At 43.9% G+C, this 15448-nt stretch overlaps 1 protein-coding gene across 6 annotated transcripts in view; it reads right to left on the bottom strand.

The window, feature by feature from the left end:
* Nucleotides 1–15448, bottom strand: part of MCHR2 (melanin concentrating hormone receptor 2) — a 2016060-nt gene that overhangs the window by 1081179 nt on the left and 919433 nt on the right. For all 6 annotated transcript variants that reach the window (XM_069606534.1, XM_069606536.1, XM_069606532.1 and 3 more), the window contains one exon: nucleotides 2124–2332. In XM_069606534.1, coding sequence (XP_069462635.1) covers nucleotides 2124–2311 — 188 coding nt within the window. In that variant the 5' untranslated portion in view covers nucleotides 2312–2332. The remainder of the gene's footprint in view (nucleotides 1–2123; nucleotides 2333–15448) is intronic.

Below are 15448 nucleotides of genomic sequence, written 5' to 3'. Positions count from 1 at the left end.
CGCTAGTGCTATCAGCGCTTTCATTGATGCTGCAAAGGGATATTTTGGGGTCTTTACCGGCATGGCGGTCGTGTCCTTAACGGCATGGCGTAATGCTCGTGCCCGCGGACTCATAATGGCACGCAATTAGCGGGCTGGTTGGTACACAGACACTTTATTTACTCCATGCCGGTAAGGACCGTTACTTACTGCCTACCGCGTAATGAGGCCCTTTGCCTGCAGTGCACGTGGTACATTTGACAAATGCTACAGGCACCTATTTATTTAAAATTCACCATTCACTACAAATGTCCCTGCAATGCACGTTTATGTCCTACTCAAAGTCTGTTGAATAAAGCCATTAACTGTGGTTCTCAATTGCGGGTTTATTCTTTACGGTGCCCACACATGTATTCTGTCCTAAATGGGCCCTGGCAACCGGAATTGAGAGGAGGAGCCATATCTCCTGGATCCTGCATAATGTACGCTGGAGACAGAAAGGTACAATTGGTTCTAAAACCTTAGACTATGGTTCTCTGTTCTCTTTTCTAAAACACACGAAAGAAGCCTCTTTTCTCGGCAAGGGGCAGATTTTGCATTGTTTAATGTGCTCTGGGAATGGCAAAGGCTGGGTTTCAGGTACATTATTCAATGGGTCGATATTTTCTGCAGAAAATAAAGTCCTTGACGGATGCATTTGGTTAACACATTGTGGAAATATACTCTGGTTGCGGATTAAAACACTGACAGTACACGCTGAGGCCTAAAGTGAACTTTGGGTCTGCATGCTAAAAACATGAATCCAAGACCAATTACTATTACTTGCAGTACACCTCTCCAAACACACTTTTCATGAGGCCTCTTTTTGTAATAAAAATGATTTAAATGCTTGAATTGTATGCGTGAGACCTGCTGCGGTTGCTCATACGGGAAAAATGGTCTCCTCCATGCAAGTGCAGCTATTTGTACTAACTATTACAAAAAAAAGTGTATTAGTATGCACAACTTCCTTTACAACTTCTTTTTGCACTTTACACTGCAAAAGTAAACGCTGCATTTGAAATGATTTACAATGGGTTCCAATGGCCTCCCCCTCATTTGAGCAGGTGCTTAACACGGGCAAATTCCACCGGCATCCATTGGTTTTACTCCAACATGAAAATGTCATGCTACAACTGCAGTGTTTTTAAAGGCGGGGCATCCATGAAAGGGACAAAAGGGGACATGCATTCTGTATCCCTGCTCCACCTCCAGAAAGCCAGACAATGCCCCAGGATCTCAGTTAAGAAGCACGGCCTGGCAAAACACAGGCAGGTTTGAACACCTTTATTTATGCCTGCGAGAGGCTTATGCAATGGATTCCTATGGAGTACGCATTAAGAAGATTCGAGAAACAGAGCGAGCCCATTACAAACAGTTCAACGCCAGCATGAAATGGCACATACATTGTGCACCATGCTCCCATCCTCTGTGAAAAAATAATATATAATAAATCCCATCGGTCGAAAAAAAGGAATTGTGACATGGGGCCTCATTATGAGTTTGGCAGCCCGGTAACAACGGTGCCGGTAAAGCTTGCTGGTACTGTTGTTACCGGACTGGCAAACTACGAGGTCTGCTCGCGGGGTGCCTTTTCGCCCGCCAGGTCTGACCCGCGAGCAGACCATGTCTGATGCACAGGCATCATTCACAAATGGTGCCAGAGCATCTGACCTCCCCATTCCCATTGAGCCCTTTGGGTCTCGAATGGGAATGTGGAGTATTTTTTTCCAGTGCCCGGCAATGGGCAATTACCGGGTCTGCTGGGGCTGTAATGCCCTGGTAATTGCCTATTCCCGGGCGCCGGAAAAAATGACTCCAGCAGAGTCATAATGAGGTCTGTGGATTAAGAATTAGCACCTGTCTTTAGAAGCTTTTTTCCAATTGGCAGATTAACAAAAGACAGTTTTGTATTTATCTACTCAGATTGGCTTCCAAAACACATATATCTTGTCCTGTACACAAAAAATAGTAAATACCACATTACGACAAGAGATACAATTAAAATACATTCAAGAAACAGTGAAATCATGAGAGCATTTGGTCACCTTTAATATAAATTAAATTATAAAATGTGCTAAGGTCTCTTTTGCCAACTTCCCTACCGTATGATTGTAACCAAAATGAGAATATTCCCAATTAATCCCGTCGAGCAGATGATTCCAATCAGAGATGGGACGATGATGGTCTCTGCTGCGTTGATCAATTGGTAATCATGTCCTAGGCCGCAAGACTTGTTTAGGAAGTCGTGTGTGCAGTTCCGGTGGAAAATCTGATTTTCAGTCATCGTCATGGGTATTTTTCAACCTTTAAACTATAACACAAAAAGAAAATACATTATGTATGACAACAGGGACTTTTCCGTTATCATCTATCACCCGAGCCAGCGCTAGCGCAGGCAGGCCTCTGCTCGGCCCTGCAGCATGTTTACAAATAGAGCTAAGCTTTTTGTGAAGGAAGGCTGATAGGAAGGGTGATACGATGTTGTTTGTAATCGTGGTGAGACCATCACTATGTTTTGATACACACAATATGTTAGCATATTCCAGTACAGAAACAACTTGAACTTAAAACATGAACATAAACATGTATATGCAGCATTCAATTGAATGCAGCATATCAGCATTTTATTGTTATTACTAGCTGTACCCGGCATCCCAAATGCTGATCTAGTCCTCTTTCTCTCTCTCGCTTTCCTGCTTCTCCTTCTGTCTCACTGAATGTCTCTGTGTCTATCTCTCTTCCTATGTGCAGGAGTCCCATTGTCTTGAAGGGGGCAGGCGCTGCGTTTTGTTGTTGCAAAAGAAGGAATACAAAAAAAGGCATTATTTTATTGTACTGACATTGTAAAGGATTTGTTTTATTTATTTTACAATGTTCTTTTTTCATGATCACTGCCAATATGAATTAGAGTGATGATAAGAATCTTACGCTTGTCTTGCTGAACACACCATATTATAAAAAACTAGGAAACGAGTCTGCAACCTGCTGCTTTCCACTTGGACTACTACTCACATGACCCCTGACCATTAACTATGGAGTTCATGGATGATGGGAGTGGACGGCCAAAGACTGTAGACTCCAGTGTTCTCAGACTAACAAAATAAATAACTTTCTGATAGAAGGTTCTCCTTCCAAGGTGTACAGTGTGTTGCCTTCCTATTGTACTCTTTCAAAATGCCCTTATGAGAAATGGTAGGGGATACATTGCACTAATGAGGTTTCCTGGCTGCTTTACCTACACTCAAAGAGCATTCTGGGAACATAGCAATGACCACAGATGTTCATATTTAAAAAAAAAACATATCCTGTACTACAAGAGTTGAGTGAACAAAACACACAATGAGCTTTGTGATCATTTCATTTTTCAAGCACTCACCCTAACATTGAAATATTTGAAAAAATGTACCACATATTACACATTGAGACACATATACTCATTCAAACACTGTAATGTTTTTGGATGTGAGGTTAAGCTAAGGTTGAGTCTGTCTTGATGTATGTTTCTTTAGAATGCTAGGAGAGGAGAGACGGATCCTTTGGGTGCCTAGACCCTGTCCCCAACGACCAAATATAATTAGAGTATTATATAAAGGCTATTCAGTTTAAATATATAAAACAACAAACAAGCATTTACATTAATAAGAAAATAGCTGAAAGGTAATGATATATTGAAAATATCATTATTGTATTGTATTGCATTTGTCATTTATATAGCACCCTTTCCCCATTTGTATGGCCTCAATGCGCTTTGTGGTTGGAATGCCCTCAGTGACCACAGTCCATGTGTCGTAAATTCTAAGAGTTTAAATTAAAAGATGCTTGTGTGCATTTCTTCCGGGTTAGGACTAAGCTGGGCTGGCTAGGCTCCAGTAAGCAGCCCGCTGGTCAGGCATGTGGGTGGGTGCTGTTGGTGGTTTAGGATAGAGTGCTAGTGCTGAAGATTCGATGTGTGCCCAGATAAACCATTTTTATTCATGGGTTGTCACTGTATACTAATGCAGAGGTGTTGAGGTACGTCAGCGGTTTCAGTGTGGACGGCTATGTGTGCTGCTAGACCGGAATTTCATAGTCATAGCTGCATTCTGGGGTGCATGTATGGGTGGCCGTGCCAGTGGCTTGTGTCCACAGAAGTGGTGGAAGGTATATATACCGTAGGCTTGGATGGGGTTCGACCGAAGTGTTCTTTTTTCGCGATACAGTGTGATTGGCTGGTTTCCTTTTTTGTGGTCTCCCTGGAATAAAAGTCTGAGTAGTGGGAGAGGGGCAGGGAGGGATGAGGGGTGGGGTTTGAGGGGGGATGATAGTTTGTTAGGTGTGCCTCTGGGTATGCTGCCGACATCAGTAGGGGAATTGGTGGGTAGGAGTGTTGTGTTTGAGGAAGACAAGTTTGTCATGGTGTGCCACTGCGAATTCTGCCACATCCGTGGGTATTGGTGGATAGGAGTGTTGTGTTTGGGTCCGTGTTTCTGTTCGCCTATAAACAGTGTAGAGTGGGGGAGGGTTTCAAGAGGAGGGAGGGAAAAGCCATGCTTTGAATACCTTTCTCAATGTAAGGTGATTGTCAATATTGTGAATTTGCAGGATTAGGGAGTTCCAGATGGTGGGCGCTCGGACAAAGAATGATGATCCACCCACTCTGGAGGAACTGTAAGGTGGAACTACTAGGAGAGATGCTGTGCGAGTCCTTGAGGGGTCATAGCAAGTGACTTTGTCTTGAAGGAATTCCGGCCCGGAGTTGTGGATGGCCTGGTGGGAGATGCACATGGCTTTAAAGGTAGTGTGTCCACCAATAGGGAGCCAATGGAGGACTCTGATGTAGGGCTGATGTGTTATCTGGGAGGTAGGTTAATGAGCAGGTGGGCCACAGCATTTTGGATTCTTTGCAGTTTCCTTAGCTGAAACTCTGGTGCTCCTACGTAAAGGCAGTTTGCGTAGTCTAAGAGAGTGAGGATGATGGAGATGATGGCGGAGAAATAGTGAGGATAGGGGAGTTAAGGGAACATATGCCTGACGATGCATAGGTGGAAGAAACAGGTTCTGGAAATGGAGTTGATGTGTTAGGAGAGGGATACATCTGTGTCCAGTGTGCATCCTAGGTCTTTCACGGAGTTGGAGGTTGCAGGTGGGGGGCCTAGGGATTGCGGACAGGGAATCAGTTGGGGCAGGAGCAGTGTTTTCCCACAAAATAGAATTTCAGTTTTTCCAGGAATGAGGATGAGGTGGTTGGTCGTCATCCAATAGTCCATATCCAGGAGGAACGATGACATATCTGGATGGTTAGGGCCTGGTGATTTTCAGGATGATCTGGGTGTCGTCTACATAGTTGTAGCAGGTAAGGTTGTGGGAGCGGATGAGTGCGGGCAGAGGGTTTAGATAGATGTTGAAGAGCATGGGATATAGGGATGCTCAATGTGGGACCTCTTTTGTTACTGGTTGTGAGGTGGAGGTGAATGTGTGGAGAAGCATGATTTGTGAGCGATTTGAGATGAAAGAGGAAATCTAAGAGTGGGGTCTGTCTTTGATTCCTAATGAGTGTAGCCTGTCTAGGAGGATGGTGTGATTGATGGTATTGAAGGCGGCAGAGAGGTCAAGAAGGATAAGTACAGCGCAGCCTTCTGCATAAGCTATTCTTTTAGGTCATCCTAGATGGACACTGGGGAGGATTCTGTTCCTCGGAACAGTCGGAAGCCAGATTGCGCAGGGTACAGAAGGTTGTTGGCTTCAATGAAAAGACCAAGTTGCTTGTATGCTGTGATTTCCATGAGTTTGGCCACTAATCAAGTGTTGGAGATTTGGCTGGTATTTTGGGGAAGGAGTGGGTCAAGTGTAGGTTTATTGAGGAGGGCTTTGATGTAGTTGGTATTTAGGGCTTCTGGGAAGGTTCACGATGTTAGGGATTGGTAGTTGATTGAGTGTGCAATACTGCCTTTACAAGTTGAGGCTAGGATGTTTTTGAGGAGAGTGGGTGGACAGGGGTCCTCCGGGGAGGCTGATGTGTGGCATTGTGCTAAGATCAAGAGGAACTCCTGGTTTGAGACTGAAGAGAAAGAGATGAAGGTTTGTATCATAGGGGAATTCCGATGGGGTCTGGGTGGGTGTATGGGCATGTGTTCCACATTAGAGATGATGGTGGAATGTCTGTCAATAGCGACATTGTGGAAGTGTTCTGTAAGGTGTCAAATAAGGATTGGAAGATTTTAGAGCATGCCAGAGTTTAATTCGGAAATTATTCTATGCAGTTCCTTGCTGGGGTTGCAAGAGTTTAAGATTCAGTTCCCATAGAATGCTTTCTTGTTTGTTCTGATTTCCAGTCTGTATGCTCTGGTTAGTCTTGCTCGGGCGGTTTTGTTCTGGGCCGTAGGGATGGTTGTTCAGGTCCATTCCGGATGGTGCTTAAGGTTTTTAGTGATTTGAGGTTGGCAGTTTACCACTTGGGTGTGGGTCCACATCTCTGACTGGTCCGTTTTGTTGGGGTGAGGGGTGTAAGGATGTTCGAGAGTCAGAGGTCAAAGAGGTTCATGAGGTTGTGACCCTTCCTGGAGGGCTAGTTTTGTGAGAGAGGTGATGAGCCGTAGGGATGGTTCTTCAGGTCCGTTCCAGGTGGTGCTTAAGGGTTTTTAGTGATTTGAGGTTGGCGGTTTAATACCTGGGTGTGGGTTCATATCTCTGACAGGTTCGTTTTGTTGGAGTGAGGGGTGTAAGGATGTTCGAGAGTCAGAGGTCAAAGAGTTTGATGGGGTTGCGACCCTTCCTGGAGGGATAGTGTTGTGAGAGAGGTGAGGATGGAGTTGACTAGATCTGGGGTGAATACTGTATTCCATAGCGGAGTGAGAGGTGTGGGGGGTGGTGGTGGTCGTGTGTGACCATGGGCATGAGCCACCATGGTCAGTGGTACAGAGAAGAAGATTGCTGAGTGATCAGTCCCTGATAGCTGGCGTGGGGGCAGTGTGGATATGTTTGCAGTGCTAAAGAATTCATTGACGGTGTGACCGCCAGTGTGGGTGGGTGTGGAGCTGTGTTGTGTCATGTAGAATGCTTCTAGATTGTCTGTGAGAGATTGGGTCATCATAGGGTTTGAGGATGAGTCAAACCAGATGTTGAAATACCTTAGGAGGGCGAGTCAGGTTTGGATTCAGGTTGTGGTTGGTTGTCAGAGCATCGCAAAGTTTTTGTTGTAGCCAGGGGGTCTGTAGATGAGTAGGAAGCTGTGCAAGTTGCAGGGTGGGAGTTGGAATTTTACCAGAAGGGCTTTGTAGTCAGTGGTATTGGCTGAGTTGTCCTTAATATTAGTGGGAATTGGTGTTTGTGTAGTATTGCAAGTCCTCCACCCCTTCGCGACCTGTTGATAATCGTAAGGTTGTACCCGGGTGGGAAGGTCTTGTGCACAATGGACTCGTTATCGTCAGCAAACCAGGTCTCTGTGATGAAAAATAATCAGCATTTTCTTCTCTGATGAGGGCAAAGATGTGGGATTTGTTTTTGGAGACTGACCTGGCATTGATGAGGGTGCAAGAGAGTTGTTGGGGTATGCATGTAAGTGCTGGATGGGTTGGTTTGGGAATGGTAGGAGGAACAGGAGTGGAGAATGCGGGGTGGCTGGAGGTTGGGGGAGTTTGTGACCAGGGAGGGCATTAGGGGAAAGGGGCTGGTCGGGGTGGGTAGGGGCAAAGGTTTGGGTGCTGTAAGGTTTGGGGAAGGGGTGCAGGGGAGTGGTGGTGGACCAGGGGGGGTGGTTGAAGAGGGGAATAAGACTCGGACTGGGTTGTGTGCTGGCTAGGAGGTTTGGGCCCTATTGTGAGGTGCCAGGTTTTGGGATCTGGGTTGGAGAATGGGAGATGCTATGAGGGGCCTAAGGTAGTCTTGGATTGAGCCTTTCCTTGACTTTCGGGCAGCCCATGGGGTTTGGGTAAGAGTGGGGGTGGTTGTAGAGGTTGGGGCTGGCTTTGGCCAGGGCTGCTTCTGCTGGGGAGTGGGGAAGCATTGGTTGGTGGCTATGTTGCTCGGGAGCGGTGCGGACAGAGGGTGCAGGTGAGTAGCTAGTGGGGTGGGTGGCATGGGTAGGTTGTTTTCCCTGGGTCACTGGGCAGTTCGGAATTTTCCAGGGGTCAATGTGTTCTGCTCCCACTCTCCATCTTGCCGCTCTTGATTGAGCGGTGAGAGGTGGAAGGCTGGGAGGTGTGGTATGGGCTATGCGTTGGAGATGGCTGGGTTAGGGTTATGTTGGTCCCATCAGTCCTAGTGGTGCGCCAGCATGCAGCTCTGATTTGGCCATTGTGTGGCATGGTGTCTAACCTGTGGGAAGGGTACATCAGATTATGTGATTGAGTAGAGGGGGTATGTCCAACTGGGTGCAACACTAGATGTGTACTTGCCTGGCCTTTGGGCACCTGGTCAGAGCAGTAGGAGCAGGTTTTGGGACACTTGGATAAAAGGGGGAGCATCTAAAGAGGGTACCACAGAAGACAGTAAATCGTTGTAACACTTAGATTTTGGACACCTGGAAAGTGGGAGAGACGCCTACATGGGGGTTGCAACAGTGGATGGTAGAAAGCAGTAGCAATTTCTTTCTCTTCTTAATACTTTAACCAAGCCCAAGTCGTCTATTATTATTCTGGGGGATTTTAAATATTGGACAGAGGATAAATAGGACAAATCAGCCAACTCATTACTCTCAGCAATGAATATGGTTAACTATGTCCACACACAGGGACTGTCAGATCATTGACTGGGTTCTGATGCCTCAGTTGAATGTCTTGAACCCCACTTCTTCTAGATGTCCATGGTCTGACCATTTTCTGGATAATTTTACAGTATGCCTCCCTGAAGCACCTGTTCGCATGGACAAATTGCCAAGAATGTATAAAAAAGTGTTGCAACTTTAAGAATGTGATTCAATCCAAATGTACCTCACTCCTGAAAACAGAACTGCCCCTCCCTGACTCATTGGAAAGTGTCACTGCTTTGGTCACTCATTTGTCATCTGCCATATTTTCTGTTATAGAGACCTTAGCCCCAGATAAAAACAAGCTAATTAAACCTGAAACCCTACCATACATGGTTTAATGATTACGTGATACAGTCAAGATCAAAGAAATGGCATTGAAATCCGTCTCCCAAGGCCCTTATAAACTATAAAGTTGCAGTCAAAAACTGTAAGAAAACCATTACTGAAGCAAAATCTAAATATTTCAACACTAGAATTAGTAATGCTAAATCTAGTTCCAGTGAGCTATTCAAAGTTCTGAAGGAAGTTGAGGGAAAAAGTGCAAGCAAGCATGTCATCGAACAAGATACAGACTGATGCCAAATGATACAGGAAGAATTCTCAAATAAAATTCATGGTCATCAGGAAATCATTCAAAAATAACAATTGAAGTTGAATTCCTTATCAGATGATAGGCCTATTCCAGATACCAGCAACTTCAAGCAATGTACTGAAGCAGAGATCCTGAAGATAGTTGCCAACCAAAAACCTACTTGATGCAAGGGAGACATATGCCCCACCACATTTCTTAAATAATCGCTCACCCTTCTGACACCTTGGACCACCAGAATAGTTCATCTATTGTTTTATCAAGGGCATAGTTTCAGCCTCTTTGAAGGAGTTTTGGGTCACCTCTTTACTGAAAAAAAGCTCTCTGAACCTTCTCTCAGCGAACAATTATCGCCCCATAACCAACGTACCCTTCCTGCTCAATATCCTGGACACAGTGGCCTGTCTTCAGTTTCAGGACTTTCTTGTAAAAAATTTAAAAAAAACAATGCGGGCTGCTTAGTTGCCCAATTGTGGAAGTGCAGAGATGGGGTATAGGGTGGAAGGGAATAAGGTAGGTGGACAGCGATGGGAGCCACTTTTGCGCCAAGTCTCCCCAACCTCTATGTAGATCTCTTTGAAAATAATCACATTTACCATACCAGCAACCTTACATGGAATGATACCGAACACAAATCATCTGGTCCTGACGAAAAAGACCTCAACACAAATGGTCATTGAAACAGGTCGACCTTAGGCTCATGAGACACCTCATGAACAGCTTGATGTTCTAATAAGCAAATGTGAACACAATCCTAATGATTAGTAGCCCCCATTGGGCACATTGACATCAGGATGTCTCACATGCTTTGTATGTGTAGGACTTGTTTGTTTTAATTATCCAGTAATAGGTTTGTTATTTTAGGAGTGCCCCACAGATTTGGTGATTACAACTTGACAGAGAAATTCCTACGTGGAGCCACCTCCTAGTGATATAACAGCCAAGATACATGATCTAATGAAAACAGTCTCTCATTGTACCTGTACTGGTTTTTAAGTATCTTTGATGTATTTCAAGATGATGTGTAGATGAGGGACAGATCTCTCACTATCCCTTTTAGATAGGTGATACACCACTGTTCTTCCTAGAGAGAGCTTGCCTTGACAGGGTCAGGGTGTGCTTCCGCCTAGGGAAAGTTTCTATTTGTGTATCTCAAAGACAGCAGTTAGGTGGGACGACTTACCAGTGATACATACTGCTGTACCTGTTATTGTGTGATATAAAAAGAATTGTATTAAATACAATAAAGTATAATTAAAATCAGAGTTAAAATATTATAGAGATAATAATGCTAAAAATGTTCAGGGACCTAAGATTAAAAAGGAACATTAAGGTCACATGTCAATTTATTAATTAAATCGTTACGTTTCTGGATTTCCAGATGGTATTTTCTGACTCTGCCCGTTATCTCAATCATGAACGTGTCATAATCCCAATGAGAGATCCATTGGGCGGTGCCCAACAGAAAAACAAAGACAGGGGGGAACACCTGACTGGTTCAAGGGGCAAAGAGAGTCCGACTACCCTAACCCCCTCTAGTCTGTTTGCCATAAGTGTGAGATGTTTGTACTGTTTTAATACCATAGGTTGCTGAAAAGAATTACAGTGTGATCCATGCACAAACACTTTTTTCTTTTTTGTTGTTGCTGCGTTAGAGTGTGCAGTAATACATTAGAAATATCAGCAAGTTAAATGACAGTAGCTCCTCTTCTTAACAGTTAGCACGACACGGCACAGCAAATTCGACGTGGGCCAATGGCCCAGAGGGGGCCCACGTGCCTCAGATAGCTGCGGTCTTGCAAAAGAACTCTGTATTAGGTTTGCAGTGTCTTTCCTTACTATGGGTCAGAGTATCCCCGCCAGCATCTAACGAACAGCGAACAAACAGAGGCAACAGGCTTTACCTGCCGGGCTACACATGGCAAAGAGCAAGAGCAACAATTCTGATGCCGGTGGGACCCTTCATTTTGCAGTGGTGAAAGGTGATGTGAAATGCGGCATTGCCATGTGATATACACTATTTGTTAGAAACAACTATACCCTTTGTAGTGCATTGTCATGAACACAAATGGTACAGTAAACGCTGTTACAATCTGTCAAAAGATTATTAGAAATGTGGACTTTGACACCCCCAAATCAACTTTCATGCATAGGTCATCTAGAACATTGGACGAAAACCAGCCAATCCTGCATTCAGAAGATTGTGCAGCGTCACAAAACTATGCAGTTGGCGAAATCATCAGGACTGCTTGTGGTTTCTTAAGCAGTTTAGAGATGATAGCTGCTTGAAAGGTGCATAAGGCTATCCCGTGCAACAACAACAAGTTAACCACTTGTCATAGCTAGTTAAAAATCAGCAAAGAGCTGCCAGTGGTATAAAACCCTGGCTGGACAGTATTACAGGTGGGACCCAGAATATTCTTCTTCTGGATAATAACATTACATTGAGAAGAAGCAGTAAAACACTGCATTTGTTTCAAATGTGGTGTGGGAGCCAAAACAGTGGGAAAAGGATCAACAATATCCATCAATTTCCTTTCAATGTCCATGTAGATCCTATTGATTGTCTGTCTGAGGAAATTGCAGATTGATGATATGTTTCAGTATATTTTGTATTAGTAAACATACATTGCACAGTAAAAAAAAATAACTTTTAATTGAGTTCATTTAGTTAAAATATTTTCTTCACAGGTAGCTGTAGAATAAAAGAGAATCTAAATGAAAATGTGCAGCAGATTCCCTTCACTTAGAAATGTGGCTCATGATATAAAGGATGGGCAATCCTCCCTTGTGGTTGAAACCAATTCAGCCCTATTTTCTCGGTATTCGGTGGTAGCTAATAAGGGTGCAGAACCCATCCCACGGTATCAGGTGTTGGCGATCTGTTGAGTGGAACAATTAGAGTTAGTAAACTATCTGATGGGATTCTGAGTGCTCTATATGTTTTGGCGGCTCAATAAATGTACCAAATCAGTTTAATTTCTCATTGTGGGTTATGTTAGGCTACAAGAGAAGACGTGTTCAGAGAAATTACTGTAAGTGTGTTGAGGAAGGAAGCAGTAGAAAGAAGGGTTGCATGTTGGTTGCTCTAAAGCTTTATTTGCGGGAAAAGTAACCTTAATATCACTATCCTTAAGAGGGGTTTCCCTGCTTCAAACTAATACTAAAGTATCTATCAGAATGTCTGCCAAAATCAAACTGTCATGTGTCACAGCATACTTCTATACCTTACGCTACAACTAAAGAATAATATAGTCCAAATGAAATTCCCTTCTCCGGGAGAATGACTCCCTTCTTCTGGTATACGCGTGGTGTTCCCAAAATGTCCTCTTGCAAACAGATGCCACGGAGAATGACTCCCTTACCCGGGCTTGTTGTTCCAAAACCTTGTAGACTCAACTTTCTGGGCCAGGAAAATGGCTTCCTTCTCTTGGTACTGGTCTACACATTTCAATGTAGTACACAATAAGGGCCATGGGGAATGACTCCCTCCCCTGGCATCTATTCAGTGTACTTGAAAGGAATCAATTTCCCCCTCTTGGTGCTGGAGTTCTTTTTCAACTTGGGGTTACTCTTGGCCAGCTCTCACTATAATCAAAAAATGTCTCAAGTCCTTCTCTGGATCACAGTGACTCAGTACTATCACTGCAAAGAGGAAGACTTCCTCAGACGCCTGTTGCAGTGGTGTTAGGGTCCCAGACCCCTCTCTGATCATTGGGCTTATCTCTGCCACTGCTGTGAGGATGGTTTCCTCCTATGTTTGTTTTACTTATATTGGGTTCTCAGACACTTCTCCAGTAATCAGTGGGCTTCTCTCTGCCACTGCTGTGAGGATAAGTTCCTCTGGTGTTTGTTTCAGTTATGTTGGGGTCCCAGACCCTTCTCTGGTGGTCAGTGGGCTAATTTATGCCACTGATACAAGGAAACACTCAGCGAATGCACTCTGTTTTGGGTCCCTGACCCTTTATGGCTCTCTGATAGGCTTTATGAAAGCCACATCAAGAAGCAGAGACCTCTCTTCTACCCCCATGACCCGAATGGTCCGCTCGTGCTTCCTGTTACCCTATGGGACTTGCTTGCATGGCGCTGGTCCCTCCAGGGACTGCGGTCAGTCTCCTTCCCACTTCTGTATGTTTTGCTTCAGCTGCGATTTTGCATGTTGTTGCTCATTGCAGCCTCAGCACCGTTAGAGGAGTGTGCCACTGCCTCGCCTCCTTTCAGCTGGGCTCAGTCCTGTCAGTGCAGGACCCATCACAGACTGCCTCAGCTACTCGCCGGCACCCTCTACAGTCCCCTTTTCTCGGATCAAGTGCAGACTTTGAATCTGACCAAGGTAAAAGTTGTTGAATCCTTTTCTTTTTCCACTTTATAGGACTTACTCTGCCCCAGCGTAATGTCAACACCTGTTGTCAAAGTCTCCTCTGTATGCCTCATGCCACCTGTGAACAACCTCATCTCAGTACTAGCACAGTCAGTAATCCGAATATTTTTTGTGCTCTTCTTTATCCTAGTATTTTCTGTCCTGGCTGTACTCAGAGTACTACAGAAATACATTGTCTACTCTCAATATTGTGGTTTGAAATGGAGGGGGGTCAAGGAATGTCGAGGTGTGACGTTGTTCAATGGGTTGTACATCAGGTGGTTGTACTTATCCCGAGAGGGCGAGTCCCTCCCAATGAGGTCCTTCTGCATTAAACCACCCATAGGGCGACTATTGGGTAGTGTCCAAACCTCCCTAGCCGCATCGGAAAGGGTTGCCACCTTGGGAGAAGTTACTACACTTAGTGAATCTTCACAGTATAAAACATGTGTATTGGAGAGGTTTTCATGGATTTTTGAGAGGTTAGGTGATATTTGGACATTCGACATTTGGTGACATTGAAGGTGTGTGCTCTTTTAATCCCTTTTCACCACATTTTGACTGTTTTTTGTTTATTAGGAGCAATTTGACATCTTTTCTTTTACCCCTACTTTCTCTCATAGAAAACCGAAAAAAGTTTCCCCAGTTCATTTTCCCTTTTGTGGCATCCCACTCACATTGACCTCATTCCAAAACAAATAAAAACACAAAAGAAAATATTGTTCCCTGAAGTATTTCCACTTGTTTGTAAACACCTTCCTAGTTTTGTTTGAACCAAAGAATCCTTCCTGTTTTAGTCACTTTGCTTTAAGTGTCCAGTAACCTAGTGTGAATGCATGGCTTTGCCCTAGTCAGTCATTTTGCTCAGCTGTTTTTGACTATTGTTAGTCCATCTTAAGAATTCTTAGTGAAAAGGTATTTGATGGCGACACAAAAAAAGATGGCACACTCATTTACAGGCAATGAAGCAACCTCTTGTCATGTAAGATTTTTGAATTGTTTTATCTGCAACTAGTATTTTTTCTGGCAACAAAGGGATGGCAGTCTCCTGTCTAAAAAGAATGATAGAATTTGTTTTTTGCCGATTTGGGAGGCAAGATGTATTTGGTCTGACCACAACAGTATGTCACACTGACTTACAGTCACTGATTATAATCTTCTGCCTACCTCCAAGCAATTATGTGATGTTCTTCTCCACACACATCCAGTCTAAAGCCTATATTAATATGCCGCCTCTCCTTTAACTGAACTCTTTTCGTTTTCAGCCTCTATCAACTCGAGCCTATGCTCTCAACTTCTATAGCGACCTCTTGCTATATCTCTTACTGAAAACACTGATTGCAAAATCAAACAATGCATCTTTATGAATATTATTTTAGCCGATACACCAAAACATTTATCCTGACCCACTGATAATGTTTGGAAAAATGTAATTTGTCGAGAATGACCAATCTTCTGATATTTCGGTTAATTTACAGACAAGTTCACTCTGGTTTACGCTAAATATAACAAAGATCCATTATTGCACATACTGTCCCCAAAACAATGAAGGGATCACATGTTTGATTATATACAATGAAATCATAAGGGAAAAAACGCAGGCAATGTCTTTGCTGAAGTATCAAATATGATAGCACTGTTCTCCAACAAACGGTTCTAAATCACACCTAGGGATAAACAGATTTCTTACTCTTACTCTGTGAGAGTATCTATTCTATATACAAAAAGAAACCTTATAGCTTATTCAGGTCTC

The sequence above is a fragment of the Ambystoma mexicanum genome, chromosome 4p (assembly GCF_040938575.1).
Source record: "Ambystoma mexicanum isolate Mex_15411 chromosome 4p, UKY_AmexF1_1, whole genome shotgun sequence".
NCBI classification, from domain to species: Eukaryota; Metazoa; Chordata; class Amphibia; order Caudata; family Ambystomatidae; genus Ambystoma; species Ambystoma mexicanum.
The sequence above is the reverse complement of the archived record's forward strand: the minus strand, read 5'-3'. Positions and strand labels throughout refer to the sequence as shown.